At 43.4% G+C, this 15164-nt stretch overlaps 1 protein-coding gene across 1 annotated transcript in view; it reads right to left on the reverse strand.

The window, feature by feature from the left end:
- Positions 1 to 14735, reverse strand: part of LOC140550353 (synaptopodin) — a 29663-nt gene extending 14928 nt beyond the window's left edge. The window contains exons 1-2 of the mRNA XM_072674305.1: positions 14511 to 14735; positions 6067 to 7428 (exon numbers count right to left, since the gene is read on the reverse strand). Of these exons, the coding sequence (XP_072530406.1) occupies positions 6067 to 6298 (232 nt within the window). The 5' untranslated portion in view covers positions 6299 to 7428; positions 14511 to 14735. The remainder of the gene's footprint in view (positions 1 to 6066; positions 7429 to 14510) is intronic.
- Between the last annotated feature and the right edge of the window lie 429 nt (positions 14736 to 15164).

Consider the following 15164-nt stretch of genomic DNA (forward strand, 5'->3'; position numbering starts at 1 on the left):
ACAAACCAACCCCACTGCCACACAAATGAATCCCCATCCCATCAACTAAACCCCTACCACACAAACTAATCCCTACTACATATATTAAAATGTTACCAAGCAAACTAAACCCCTACCCACAAATTATGCATCTATCCCACAAACTAAATCAACATTGTACAAGCTAAACCCCTACCACAAACCTAAACCCCTACCACGAAACTAAACCCCATCACACAAACTTAACCCTCACACAGTAAGTATCAAGCCCTGCCATATAGCAGATACGAATCACAACTCAGACTAAACCCCTGACATACAGCCCGTACCAGATTAGACCCATACCACACTAAACCCCTTTACATACATACACATTAAACATTTACATACAGGCAATACTACACTAAACCCACATACTTACCACACAGACTAAACCCCTGCCATACAGCCAATAATAGACTAACCCCATACCATACAACCAATACCAGACTAAACCCATTCTGCTTGGACTAAACCCCTAATATACAGGCAATGCCTACAACACTAACTAAACACCTAACATTAAGAGGGGGTATTAAACTAAACTTACAGACTAACCAACTCTTACCAAACAGACTAAACCCCCTACTGTACAGCCACTAACAGAGTAAACCCATACCTCTTAGACTAAACCCATAGCACACAGACTAAACCCGTACCCTTCTAAGGCAATCCCAGACTAGGCAAGCTCCCTTCCTTCCCAGCAGATACTGGCAATACCAGACTAAACCCTTACCACACACACAACCCCTAACATGCAGCCTATACCAGATAAAACACCCAGACTAAACCCGTACCAAACAGACTACACCCCACTACCACACAGCCAATTCCAGACTAAACTCCTACCACGCAAACCAAACTCCAGCCACATGGACTAAACCACCTACAGCACGTCAGATGCTGGCTCTCTGCCTGAAATCTAAACAGCAGCTCCCATGCCAAGAAGTTCCTATAGAGAAGGTCCACTTCTCCACCCTCAGCTCAGGTCACATTCACCTGTGTTCCTCAGACACCATCAGCTGGATTCTACGTTAGGAAAGACTTGTAGTAGTTTACCCTTCTTAAAAGACAGCCGCTCACCCCAGAAAGTGTCTGTCTTGTTGACTGTGCCCAGGTTTAGGAAGGTATTCGGACTGAGGACTGGAAGCTCCCGCTGCTGTTCCCTCTGTCCCTCTTTTCCTTACCGTGCTGAACTCTCTGCGCTGCCGCTGCGCTCGCTGCTCCTCCGCCTTCTGCCGTCAAACCGTCCCTCTCTCTCTCTCTCTCTCTCTCTCTCTCTCTCTCTCTCTCTCTCTCTCTCTCTCTCAGACTGAGCTTCGGCTCGTGTTTCGTTTCGTTGCGGGTGATGAGCTGTAGAGGAGGCAGACAGGAGCTCTCTCTCTCTCTCTCTCTCTCTCTCTCTCTCTCTCTCTCTCTCTCTCCCACCCTCTTCTCCTTCTTCTCTCTCTCTTCCTGAGTCTGAGAATACTCTTCAGTATGTATATCTCTATTACGTTGCCAGTGTTTAGACTGGACATGGAGGTAAAGGTACCAGGTTTTAGATGTAGGGTTAATGTAAGTGTTGGGGTTGGGAATGAGGTCTGGATTGATAGTGTTAGGATTGAGAATAAAATCTGGATTATTGGTGTTATGAGCTGGATTACTGGTAGTATTAGCATTTAATTTGAGTTGGAGATAATAAGAACAGGCTTTGAACTTTTAGTGTTAGGTTTGGGAATGAGGTTTGGATTATTAGTGTTAGGGTTGGGAATGAGGTTTGGATTATTAGTGTTGGATGTTGGTGTAGGATTTGAATAATTGGTGTTTTGATTGAGAAGGATGTTGGATTATTGGTGTTCGGCAATGGGATCAGGGTTTGGATTATTGGTGTTTGGATTGAGAAGAATGTTGGATCATTGGTGTTGGGTAATGGGATCAGGGTTTGGATTATTGGTGTTAGGGTTGGGAATGAGATCTGGATTATTGGTGTTACTATTGAGAATAAAATCTGGATTATTGGTGTTGGTAATGTGAACAGGATTTGGATTATTGGTGTTTGGATTGAGAAGAATGTTGGATCATTGGTGTTGGGCAATGGGATCAGGGTTTGGATTGTTGGTGTTAGGATTGAGAAGAATGTTGGATCATTGGTGTTGGGCAATGGGATCAGGGTTTGGATTGTTGGTGTTAGGATTGAGAAGAATGTTGGATCATTGGTGTTGGGTAATAGGATCAGGATTTGGATTATTGGTGTTAGGATTTGGAATGAAGTTTGGGACAGGGTTTGGATTGTTAGTGTTAGGGTTATTATTATTCATCTGGCATCTAGAGTTTAGTACAGTCTGGCCTGTGCAGTCAGCCATGATAAGTAACCTGACTCAGTGCCCCTCCACTGCACATTAACCTTTCAGGAAGGGACAGAAACCCCCTCCTCCTCCAGCAGGACGGAAGAGAGAGAACTGGGAAAGTGAGGAGAGAGCACAGATAGAGTGGGGCCAAAAGTTCAGAAGGGCAGAAAAGGAAAGAAAGTGAAACGAGTGGGGAGAGACAGAGACAGAGAGGAATCTTTTAGCCCCCGGCAGTGCTGCTGATGGCCGGCTGTGTGATGTATTGGTCCTCAGTGAGGGCAGAAGAAGAAATCTCCCTAGAATGTGGAGGACTCTGACCCTGGCCTCCCCAGGGCTGCGTATCAGAGGTCAAATCACCCTATCTGATGTTGTGGTTGTTCACCAAGGGACGAGATAAAATGACATGCTTCCACTGGGCTTGGCAAGCATATTTATTAGCCTGTGTGTGTGTTTGCGCATGGATATGGACAAAATGGGATTCAGGGTTTTCCTTGGAGGTCTACTGCACAAATACACAGACCAACCTTATTTCAACAAGACTTTTCAGACATTTTCTGAACAATATCTCCAATATTTTCTCCAAAATGTCATCTTTACAGGAGGAGGGAAAAAATGCTTAACTTTCAATGGAAGTCAGTGTAAAAGATTTTATGCCAAGTCATTTTGGAGCATTTCTATTGCTGCATTCATCATGAAATTTTGACAGAATGTCCTAAACAACTGCTAGATTGACCTAATGTCAAAAGGCGAAAAACGTCAAAGATGGACATACAAGGCTTTTGCGTGACAGTGGCAACGTGCAGCCGTAAAACAGGTCGAGTTGCGTTTACAGCATTCAGGTTTTTCCTTCTGCAGTTTTTCAGATACAGCAGATTCTGTATATGAAAACAGATGCTGTGCGTTCGTGAGGAATCCGACTCTTAATTAGGAACACGTTAGGTTAAAGGCACATTTGCTCGGAGTCAGCTGCCAGGTCGGGTAGATTTGGCTCGCGAATGCTGAGTACAGAGCTAGGAGAGTTTCCCTAACCCAAGAAACCACAGAGAGCCAGAATTCAGCGCTGTTTAATGCATTTAAGGTCTGGAGGCTGATGTCAGAAATAAAGGTTAACACATGAGATGCCTTTGAGGGCACAATATGTCTACACGCTAGGATGCTGTAAAGATATATTATTCCACATGGAGAGAGAGTGGGAGAGAGACTGTGTGGGCGTCTGTGTGTGTGTGTGTGTGTATGTGTGTGTGTGTGTGTGCCCCTACTTACTCCAGTTGGTCATTGGTTTTCTACTTCATTTCTCCCTGGAAACGGTCTGGGACCAACACAACACAATGAAGCAATAACTTGTCTTTCTATTTTCTTCCAGCCCTGTTCATTTCCCCCCTCGCTCTCTTCACGCTCTCGCCTCCACCTCTTGGCCCCTCAAACACGTCACTTCGCACTCGCCCCGAAAGCTGAAACAACACTAGCGTGGCCTGTAGAAATACCTGATCACAACTGCACCCTGTCTGAAGCACGCTCTCTGAACTTCGAGCTGCTTTTAATGCTTTTCCCACCCGCTCAGAACTGAAAGCACTGGCGCAGGAGTGTGAAAGGCCTCCCACCGGCCGATGGCGACCGGTCATCTGTGTTTCTGATCGCGAATTCCTTCCAGCGAACTCTTTTTAGTGCACGCATTATGGTCAGCGGGTCTGCGGTTGAGGCTGAGAGAGGCCCATTACTGCATTACAGTGGAGGAAAATCAGCACTGTAACCAGAAGGAAGCAGATGTTGTGTTTAATGTTTAATGTTGAGCACTTTCTGAAGCTTGACCAGTAAGGGTGTGGTGATCTGGCCTGGTTTCTATCAAACTCAGATGTAATTCTTTCCTGATGACGACATACCAAGGCACCCATATGAATCTACACAAGGCTCATAACTGAGCCATGGTGTCCAACATGAGTTGTTGACATACTACAACTATAGTCATGCTTTTAGTCTCGGATGTAAAAAAGATAAGCTAAGGCACCAAGCATTCAATCCCCCCAGCAGAAACGTAGGCTCTGTTCACACTGGGCAGCTTTGTTTAGATCTTCTTATCAGCCTTTTCTTGGTCAGGGTCCTGGTGGGTCCAGAGCCTGCACTGTTAAAAGTATAAGGTCCTTGAGGACGTTTGGAGGTTCTTTCAGTTGAAACTGTGGAGGAACCTCTTAAGGTGCATTGAGGAACCTTCAAGAAACGTTTTACCTGGAATCATTGGGATATCCATTGGCCAGGTCACCAGTCCATCGCAGGGTACCACACACACACACACTCACACCTAGAGGCAAGTTAGCACAGCCAGTTTATCTATTGTGTGTGTTTTTGGGAGGCAAGAGGAAACCTGAGTACCCGGAGGAAACACATGTAGACACCCCAGGCTGTGGGGGTGACATACACACTCCCTGTGGGGTCAATGTGCTCCCCCTAATGAAATATCTCAAAACAAAAATCTAATCCAGTTTTGAAAAATAAATAAAATAAAAATCCATCTTAAGCTTTTTCTCTTTCATTGCCATGGCTACACTGCTGTCTCATACATCTACACACTCCTGGTAGGGACGTGGAGTACCTGGACGTTCTGTCACAGTGCAACGAAAAAGCAAACCCAGTCATTCATTAAACAATGACCATGCTTAAGTTAACATCTAAAGCTTTCAAAAAGCTGCACTTTCCATCCTACAGCAATGAAAACAGGGCCCTCAACAATCTCCACCCTGGAGAGTGTTTTTAAGATTCTCCAGTTTCACTGACCTAAAACACAGTTTTCTTAAGGAGAGAAAGCCAGAACAGAAAAAAACTACATTTCCAAAAACATCTAGATATGTGTGACCAGGCCTGAGACAACCAGAGGAGGTCAGTCTCGACAGTCTTCCAATCAAACTCTGGTTTAACATGGAAAGACCTTGTCATTCGTCTGCCGTTGTGCAGATCCCGTTGGTACTTGCAACAGACAAGTTTCTGACATGTGGATGAGTTTCTTCATGAGCTCTGAATTAGTCATTACCGAACAGCTCGTTTCACTTTTAAAACCAGGCTGAGGCACATTTTAAGCCATTATGAAAGACTCTATGTTAAGCAATGATATTTAAAAAAAATAAAACTATTCACTAGTCATGCAAAAACTTTGTGTCTCCAGAATGTCAAAGTTTTTGTACAAGAGAAGGAAAAAACCTTCGTAACTTTCAATGGAAGTCACTGTAAAAAGGTTATATTTTAAGTAATTGTGGAGCATTTCTATTGGTCCATTCAAGAACAACTGCCAGATTCACATTTTGTAAAAAAGTAAAACAAACAAATATAGACATACAAGGTTTTTGCATGACAGTGACAGTATATGACTTTAATAAAAAATAATAATTCATGCAAGATTTAAAATCCAAGTAGTCCTCATCACTCACGTGCCATTTTCTATTTTTTGGCACCTTCTGGTTTCATATCAAATATTTGAGAATGAACCCTTAACCAACCGGAACTAAAAAAAACAGCAATGTATCATTTTCTGATTTGACCCAGACCAAAGGAACCAAACAACAAGTATAAATGTACTGTTAGGCATCCCAAGTTCTGGACCTGGAGTTCCCCATCCCTGTACATCTGATGTTTTCAGAGTAGGCAAAACACCACTATATATGCAGGGCAGGGGTGCTGCAGGACCAGGGTTATTCCATGTAACAAACAAGATCTTAAAGTAAATATTTACTTGTTTTGCGTCCCGGGCGGCTGGAGCTAGAGGTCAGGGCTGGCTTCACTTTGACCCAGCTGTGCTTCTCCTTCTCCCAAACATGAGGACTAGTCCTGTCCCCACTTTCCCCACAAGAGATCACTTCTTCATGGCCTTTCTGTGCTTCGGTTCTTCGAAGCGAAGTCAGCATTGTGGCACCAGGCCCCGACCAGCTGACACCTCTACTGACGGGGTCGTGCTCCCTTTCCATCCCTTCCTCCTGGCCTGAGGCTGGCAAATGTTCAGCAGTGGCTCCTTTAGGTGTTTTAAGAGCAAGACAGCGTTGTCTCTTGGTCCGCGGTGTCCCGTTCGCCTGCTTGTCTGGGCTTGACCGAAGCTTTGTGTTTGTGTCTGACTGGAGGTCAGGGTGGCCCAGATGGGAGGGGGGTTTCTAGCTTTTTGGACTTGCAAAAAAAAAGAAGAAGAAGAAAAGCCACAAGCAGGAGTGAAAAGATATGGCTTCACCTCTGCATCTGCCTGGAGGTTTCTCTCTGGAGTAATCCGTCTGAGGAGATAGAGATGTGTTGAAAAGCCACACGTTTGCTTTGCCTTATACTCCACACAATATTACTCAAACTCTAACTGGACTGTCCTGGCAGACTCTCCCACTCTCTCCCTCTCTCTGATGCACCCTGGATCGGTTCCCATGGAGAAAAGCCAAGGAAATTTCACAATTCGTGATGTGCTCCGCTGCAGATCCGCTAAAAGCTGAAACACCATCCACTGTTCTGCTTGGGTCTGTTTTCCTTCAGTGCTCCAGAAACTTCTCTTCCTCTCTTTCTTCTCTCAGTCCCTAAACACCCCCTTTAGAGTAGTGCGACGTTCAGAAGGCTGGCTGCAGTCCTCGAAAGACACGTGCACGCCCCTTGCTCTTGAAATGTTCCAACAATGTCTGAAAAGAAAGGCAATGTTTCGTAGCTTCCTGCAATTTCTTACGACTATGAAACCATTCAGCCTAAAGGTCGTCCAGACTTTCTGAATGTCACTGTTCAAGAGATGCTCATTTCAACAAGGATTTATTTTATACATTAACGTTATGAATAGATCCTTGACGTTATAATCCCTCTGTATCCTCACATTGTTGACAGATTCACCCTGGGTGGCTTCATCAAGGCCAGTGTTATTTCAATCTGAGGCAAAGTTAATGGTCTTTTATTTGTTCGGTCCGGATTAGGTCCGATGAGACGCGGCTGCTCGGGCAAATCGTTTATCCAGACTAAGTAGGATGTCTTAACTTCTGCTTTTGCTCAACATTTCTACAAAACTCCCACTGATGCTGGGGCACTTGGGGCGTGTGTCATTGAGAAGAACTCAGAATGGCTTCTACTTGTCCTCTCCCACCTGAAACAGAAAGGTTTGAACCATTAGACCAATACAAAAAACATCCATCTGAGTAGCAGTACACAGCCCACTTGGGAGGCAAGGCCTCAATAGCAAAATAAACACAGTGAGCACAAATTTGATGTACAACATATTTCTTTTGGTGTAGCCAGTTTCCAACTTAAATGCCCATGTGGGGCCTGTATGGATAGCAAGAGGACGCTTTTTCCTTGAGTTCCACGTTGACCCCACATATGGATGCCTACCAGGCTCAATAGCAACCCTCGCTTTATGTTTGATAGTTTTTTAAACAGATAATTAGTGTTGTATTGTCCACCCCTGAAGTAATACCTACACCCATGTCAGGGTACAAGGGCCCCATCATTACAGCCCACCCTAATTTAACATGGGTCCCATCTTGGCCCATGTGTGTGGTGTACAACCTAGATGGAGCCCATGCTTAACCCTTCCTGGTCCCATCAATGAGCCTGGGCATCCATATGTAGGGTCAATGTGGAACCCGAGGACAATACTTTTAAGTTCCCAGTTGGGATATCAGCACAGGGCCCACATGGGCTTGTTATCTGAGAAAGGGGGCGCTACCCAAAGATGAAAAATGTGTGGAGCCCAAGCAGACCCACTAGCACTCTCTCTTCCAAGGGTGCAACTGAGCCTTGAAGAGCGACCATATAAAATAGGCCTGTCCTATAAAAAAAAGGCTCATGTCCAATCTGAGACCAAGAGGGGCGAGGCTCAAGCCATGCCTGAGGTATGCAATCATCATCAGTCAAATTTAAGCTTCCTTTGTACTCGACTAAAGGAGGGACATTTCCTTTGGTTTTATTAACATTCATTTTTTTCCCAATCAGCTGTGGAAATGACACTCCCACCAATGAATTATTATTGTCAAGAATGAACTGAATTTCCTACTCATGTAACACAACAATGCAAAAGTCATTTTTCTTTTGACTAATGGTGAGGAGAAGGAAGGGGTGGCAGAGGCAACTAGGTGTTGCCTAATTAGGGGCTGAAATGTGATAAAGTCTTGTTCCTCATCTTGGAAGCAGGGAGGGTTCAAATGCTTTTGGGGTGTTGGCAACTGGAGATATCCCAAGAATGTGCTGAAAAGGTCTTACTCTCTGTTCTGCTGCATAAGCTTTTGTGCAATGAAAACCACAAACTGAACTGGGTCCATGCATTAAGCGGCAGAGTTTCAAGTGGGGTGGAGAGAAAAAACTATCTGCAGGGCGTAAATCACCTCTGGCCTGTGCCGGCAATGCTCTCTCTCTCTCTCTCTCTCTCTCTCTCTCTCTCTCTCTCTCTCTGTCTCTTATCCTGTGGAACCAGAGCCTGAAGGCATGTGAACTGGAGAGACACCATTTATCACAATCATCGCCTTTCACACACTATTAAAACCTATTACAGCCTACACAGAGAGCGACTCCCTCTTCTGCTACTGATGAGTCTTGCACTTCCTGAGATCAGAGGCCCCACTCTCCCAAACGCCTCCATCCTCTGCTTCGTGCCGTCACCGCTAAACTGAAGACAATTGACTCAAACAAACCCACTTGGCTGCAGCGGCCTTCTGATCAGCACACTCCCTGTCACGATACCAGCGAGAAACAGCTGCATTGTTTAGATATGCTACGAGGAGATGGGACCTTTGATGGTAGCCATTAACGTTTATCACTTCCAGGCTGAAATAAAATGTTCAAGAGCTGCTGCTGGAGTCGACCCAGCCAGTATGGACCACAGCACTCCTCAAAAAAGGGTTTTTTTGTAGGTTGTGGAGTTCAAGATGCGTCATGTAAAAAAAACCCAAAAGACACTTTTTTGGTTTCTGAATGGTCTCTTTTGGTTCTTCACACTTTGAAGGACCATGCCAAGACAGCAGTGACAGCAGCAGTACATAAAGGAAACTTAAGTGCAACCACACACACTACAGCCAAACCCACAAGGTCACAGGTTCAGATCTTTTCACAGAACATTAAAGAGCTGTATCAGGATCAAGTATCAAAGGCCTACAGCTTTGAAAGCCTCTTTCGTAGTGCTCTTGTCATTATCCCCTGAAACAGGCATGCAGTCAGGAAAAGATGATACAGCACAGTGTACCCCAACCCTGCTCCTGGAAATCTGTCTTCCTGTATAGTTCACTTCCAACCATGATCTGCCACATCCGCTCCAGCTAATTACTGTCTACAGAAGACTTTGATTTACTGGATCAGGTGCAGTAGCATCAGGTGTGAAAAGCAGAGGATCCAGAGTCTTAGACTAGAGGAAATTAGATCTTGGGCTTGGGAGTTATAGATATGGAACAGAAGCTTTACCATACGAGTTAAGGCTGAAGCTAATTCAGTTCAGCATTATTTCTACACAAAGCAGCCCTGCAGAAATGTGGTTGCAGCCCCTTAATGAGTATGGATTAATGAGAAATCAACTCTGAGAGGAATCATGACTTTCTAAGAACACGAGGACAAACTGCTGAGAGGAACCAAGACTCCAAAAAAGAAACTCCAAGAGCAAGAGAAAAAAACACAAACTAATAAAAACCAGAACGAAAAAGAAAATAATATTTAAGGACATGAGAAAGAACTAAGCTAAGGAAGAACTAAGCTAAGGAAGAACCACTAAGAGGAACCGATACTCAGAAAGATAAACTCCAGAGGAGAAGAAGAACACGAGGGAGAACCACAGAGAAGAACCAAGACTCAAAAGAGAAACTCTTGAAGAACATTAGGAAGAACCACAGAGAGGAACCAAGACTCAAAAGAGAAACTCTTGAAGAACATAGGGAAGAATCAGTGAGAGGAATCATGAATCTCTAAGACCATGAGGAAGAACTGCTGAAAAAAACAAGATTTAAAAAGAGAAACTCCATAAGAACACAACGAAGAACCACTGACCAAGAGAGGAACCAAGACTCAAATGAGAAACTCTTGAAGAACATGGGGAAGAACCAGTCGATGAACCAAGACTTAAAAGAGGAAACTCAAAGAGAAAGAGAAATATCACTAATAAAAAACAAAAACTTAAAAGGAAATGAGGAAGGACCACTGAGAGGAACCAAGACTCAGAAAGAGAAACTCTTGAAGAACATGAAGAAGAACCACTAAGAGGAACCAAGAACTTTGAGTGGAACCAATGACCAAATATGCTGTGCCACAGCTGTAGATCTGCAGAAGTATCTACCTGTAGTCTTCTCTCTGATGGAGAGTGTGCCAGAGCACTCGTATCAGCACTCATCGGAAAGCCGATTAGGAAAACAGCGACTGGTGATTACTCGTCTTGAAGCCTTGGGCGAGTGTGTGACTTATCAGTTGTGTGTAGCACACACACATGACTTCACAGTGAGGTAAGCTGCTTGCTCTCCTCCACTGCTCTCCAGCTATTTGTTTTTCCTCCACCACTCGTTAGTTGACGATGAACGCTGCCAAACTGCTCCAGGACAACAGCGGTACGAGCTCGTCTACTGCAGCTAATGAGTTCATCCTGCCTGATTTATGTGCCTCTACAGTGTGGCGCTAACGCTCGCTCTTTTCTCACGTTCGCCACAGTAATGAGCTGCGTTTACCTGTGTGTGTGTGTGTGTGTGTGTGTGTGTGTGTGTGTAGTGACTGATTTATGATGAGCTTCCAGAATTACCTTTTATATCCAGATCTATTACAGCCTTCCAGGCCTGGATCACTCACATCCACAACAACCTGTTCAACACTTCTCTCTCCCTCTCTCTCTCTCTCTCTCTCTCTCTCTCTCTCTCTCTCTCTCTACCCCCTCTTTCTCTCTCTCTCTTTCTCTTTTTAAACCTCTCCCTCTCCTCTCTCTCTCTCTTTTTCTCTCTTTCTTTCTCTCTACCTCTCGTTGTATACCTATTTCTCTCTCTCTCTTTCTTTAATCCCTTTTTCTCGCCCTCTAATTTCTAATTCCTAATCCCATTTCTAATCCCTTAAACCTCACCCTTTCTCTCTCTCTCTCTCTCTCTCTCTCTCTCTCTCTCTCTCTCCCTCTCTCTCTCTCTCTCTTCCTATCTCTCTCTCCCTCTTCCTATCTCTCTCTCTATCTCTTTGTTTAACCATTCTCTCTCTCTCTCTCTCACTCTCTCTCTCTCTCTCTCTCTCTCTCTCTCTCTCTCTCTCTCTCCCTCTACCTATCTCTCTCTCTCTCTTTAATCCCTTTTTCTCGCCCTCTCTTTTTAAACCTCACCCTCTCTCTCTCTCTCTCTCTCTCTCTCTCTCTCTCTCTTTGTTTAACCATTATTTCTTTCTTTTTCTTTTATTTCTCTCTTTGACCCTTCTCTTTCTCTTTCACTCTGCTTTCTCAGTGTTTCCTGCTTTTATCTCACTCTAAACACACAAACACACTCTCTCTCTCTTTAACTTTCTCAGTCTCTCACTTCATCACTTTCTCTATTGTATTCCTTTTTTCTCACTATTTTCTCTCTCTCACCTCTTATCTATATGTATCTAATTTTCCTTTCTTTCCTTCTGTTTTGTCTTTCTAACTCTCTTTCTTACTACCTTTCCTTCTTTTTTAAACTCTCTCTCTCATACACACACACACACACACACACACACACACACTGTAAGTGTCTCGAAAAATAATTTGGGGTTTGTGCTGTGCGATTGGCATTCCTTGAGAGTAATGTTCAGAGAGCTTGTGATAACCGACATGCCTCGTCTTGTACACGCTGGTGACAGACAACCAAAACACCACCAGTAGCTCTACACCCCTGAGAGACTCACACACCACAGAGCGTCCTTCTGGGCCGAATACAAGGACACAGAGCTGCGGTGGAACTATGCTAACATTGATAGCAGTAGAGATCATTTCTAGTAGTTACTGAATCATAGACAATATTTTCAGATCTACTTTAGGCTGCATCCACCGGCAAGCATAGACCACTCTGGAGCAACGACACATCAGAATAAGGTCACCATGCTGAGCCCAGGGCTGAACAATGCAGCATAGAGGAGTATAATGCCCTTCAGCATTGAGCTGTGGACCAGCAGAACTGTGTGCAATGGAGTGATGGAGCTTCATCCAACACCTTTGGGCATTTGGGATGAGTCGAAGTGGCAGAACTAATCATCCAACATCAGTATCTGACTATCTCACTGTTGCTCTCATTGTGGCTGAATGCAATCAAATTCTCACAGCAAAGTTATAACATATGGTGTAAAGTCCTCTAGCTTTTGACGCTGGCTTATCATAAGCCAGAGGGGTTTGGAGTTGCAGAGCAGAAGACCGTGTTCTCTGAAGTGATGGAGCTCCATTCAAAAACTTTGAGATGAACTGGAGTGGCAGAACTAATCATGCGCTAAATGCAATCAAATCCTCACAGCAAAGTTATAACATGCAGTGTAAAAGCTTTCCAGATGAGCAGAAACTGTTAGTCTACCAAAGGAGGACAATCACTTGATTTCAGAAGATGTGGATGAACAGGTGTCTACAACCCTTCCTCTACCATCTAAGTCCAGAACTACAGTTGAAGGGGTTAAAAGGTCCTTGTCTAATCCTGCAGGTAAAGAAGCAATGAGGCGGAGCAGAACCAGATGCCAAGCGTCCCGCTGTCGTCTGCAGCTCAGTGGCTGATGTATAAGTCATTATTCATCACGGTCGCTAAGATACTGCTACACCGGATACACACTCTACTGACTCTCCTGTTACTGCACACCACTGCTCGACTCCAGTATGGCAACCACACACGATCTAGACAAGGAAAATAAACCTTCAGCTTTCTCTGACTTGATCATCGTATATCTTACTCATTACTCATTAATGACCACAGTTAATATTTCCATCGCTCTTCAGGCCATATGCTCTCTGAGTCTGCCTGAATAAAAATCTAAAGAAATATTTTAAATTGATCAAACCATATCTTCATAAAAATGACTTTATCACTTCATTTATGATATTAGATTTTGTCCTCTAGTTGTCTCAGAGTACTGATCAAAACCAAACAATAGAAATCCAAATTTATATATATATATATATATATATATATATATATATATATATATATATACAATTACTACAGGATCTACTACAATTTATTTAATACCTGCTATGAATTGTTCAGTATCCACTAGGAATTATTCAGTTACTACTATGAATTTCAGCAGTATCCACTAGGAAGTTTTCAGTATTTACTATGATATTTTCAGTAACTACTATACATTATTCAGTATCTTCTATGAATTGTTCAGTATCTGTTATATATTATTCAGTATTCACTGTTAATTACTCAGTACCTACTATGGGTTATTCAGTATCCATTACAAATCATTCAGTACCTACTGTGAATAATTCAGTATCCACTATGAATTAGTCAGTATCTACAATACATTATTCAGTACCTACTGTAAATAATTCAGTATCCACTATGAATTAGTCAGTATCTACAATACATTATTCAGTACCTACTGTAAATAATTCAGTATCCACTATGAATTAGTCAGTATCTTTTTTTTACTGCAAAAAATTCAGTGTCTACTATACATCATTCAGTAACTACTATGAATTACTCAGTACCTACTACAAATATTTTAGCATCAACTATGACTTATTAAATTTTGAATTATTATGAATTCTGAATAATTCAGGGTTATAAAGTGTTCTCTATGTATAATTCAGTATTCCATATGAATGATTATCTCCTATGATCAGGATCTTTATCTCAGTATCTGAGAATGGACACTTAGTAAACATGCACTGCCTGCAGCTTGTCTTCGCCTACCTGGGACCAGATATACAGTGCCTAGTACCTAGTTCACTAAGGATACACCGCCCACACCTTCACCACACACACACACACACACACACACACACACACATACACTTACACTCTCACAGGCAAAACAAAGGAACTGCCCAGAGCTTTAATTAAACTCACACTCACAAAGAGACCAAACAGATCCTTTAGAGATTTTGACTGACCTGAGAACAGATGCAGAGCACACACAGCACGAGAAAGGAACTGCACTGAGCGAAAGTCTTCGTAAGTCCTTCATCTCGTCGTGTGTGTTCTGCATCTGTTCTCAGGCCCGATAGATCAGATAGAGATTAGACAGACAGAAGAGATTAGACACAGTAAACGCAAGACTCACCTGAGCTCTCCTGCACTTCAGTGTGTGTAAAAGTGTGTGTGTGTGTGTGTGTAAGTGACAGCCAGTATGCACAGCCCCCTTCCAGACCCTCCTACTGTTCTCCTCCTCCTTTTCTCCCTCACTCCCTTGCTCTTTCTTTTCTTCTTCTACTACTTCTCTCTCTATCATGCTTGTTCTTGCACTCTGTCATTCTTTCCTCGCTCTATCTCTTTCCGTCTCTCAGTATCTTTCATTCTCTCTCTCTCTCTCTCTCTCTCTCTCTCTCTCTCTCTCTCTCTCCCGCTCTTTTGATCTCACTCTTCCTCTTTCCCTCTCGCCAGTCTCTGAGAGAAAGGGGAAAAAGGGGGTGTGGACGATCTGGAAAACACAGACGGTTCTTTGTCTGGCCCACTTTCATATGGTTTCCTTCAAGTATGCATACTGAACACATTATACCATTATATATTTTCATATTTAACACATAGAGTCACTTTCTCTGCCCTTACTACCCCCCACCCCAACCCCCCACCCAAGTCTATTGTACCTGGATCTGCTTATTGAGCTTATAAAGGGATAACGATAGCGAGAAAGACTGAAAAAAGAAAGAAAAAAGAAAGAAAGAACAATAAAACGATAAAAATGGAAAGGAAGAAACAAAGAAAATGGAAACAAAAA

This window comes from Salminus brasiliensis, chromosome 2 (genome assembly GCF_030463535.1).
Source record: "Salminus brasiliensis chromosome 2, fSalBra1.hap2, whole genome shotgun sequence".
In the NCBI taxonomy this organism is placed as follows: domain Eukaryota; kingdom Metazoa; phylum Chordata; class Actinopteri; order Characiformes; family Bryconidae; genus Salminus; species Salminus brasiliensis.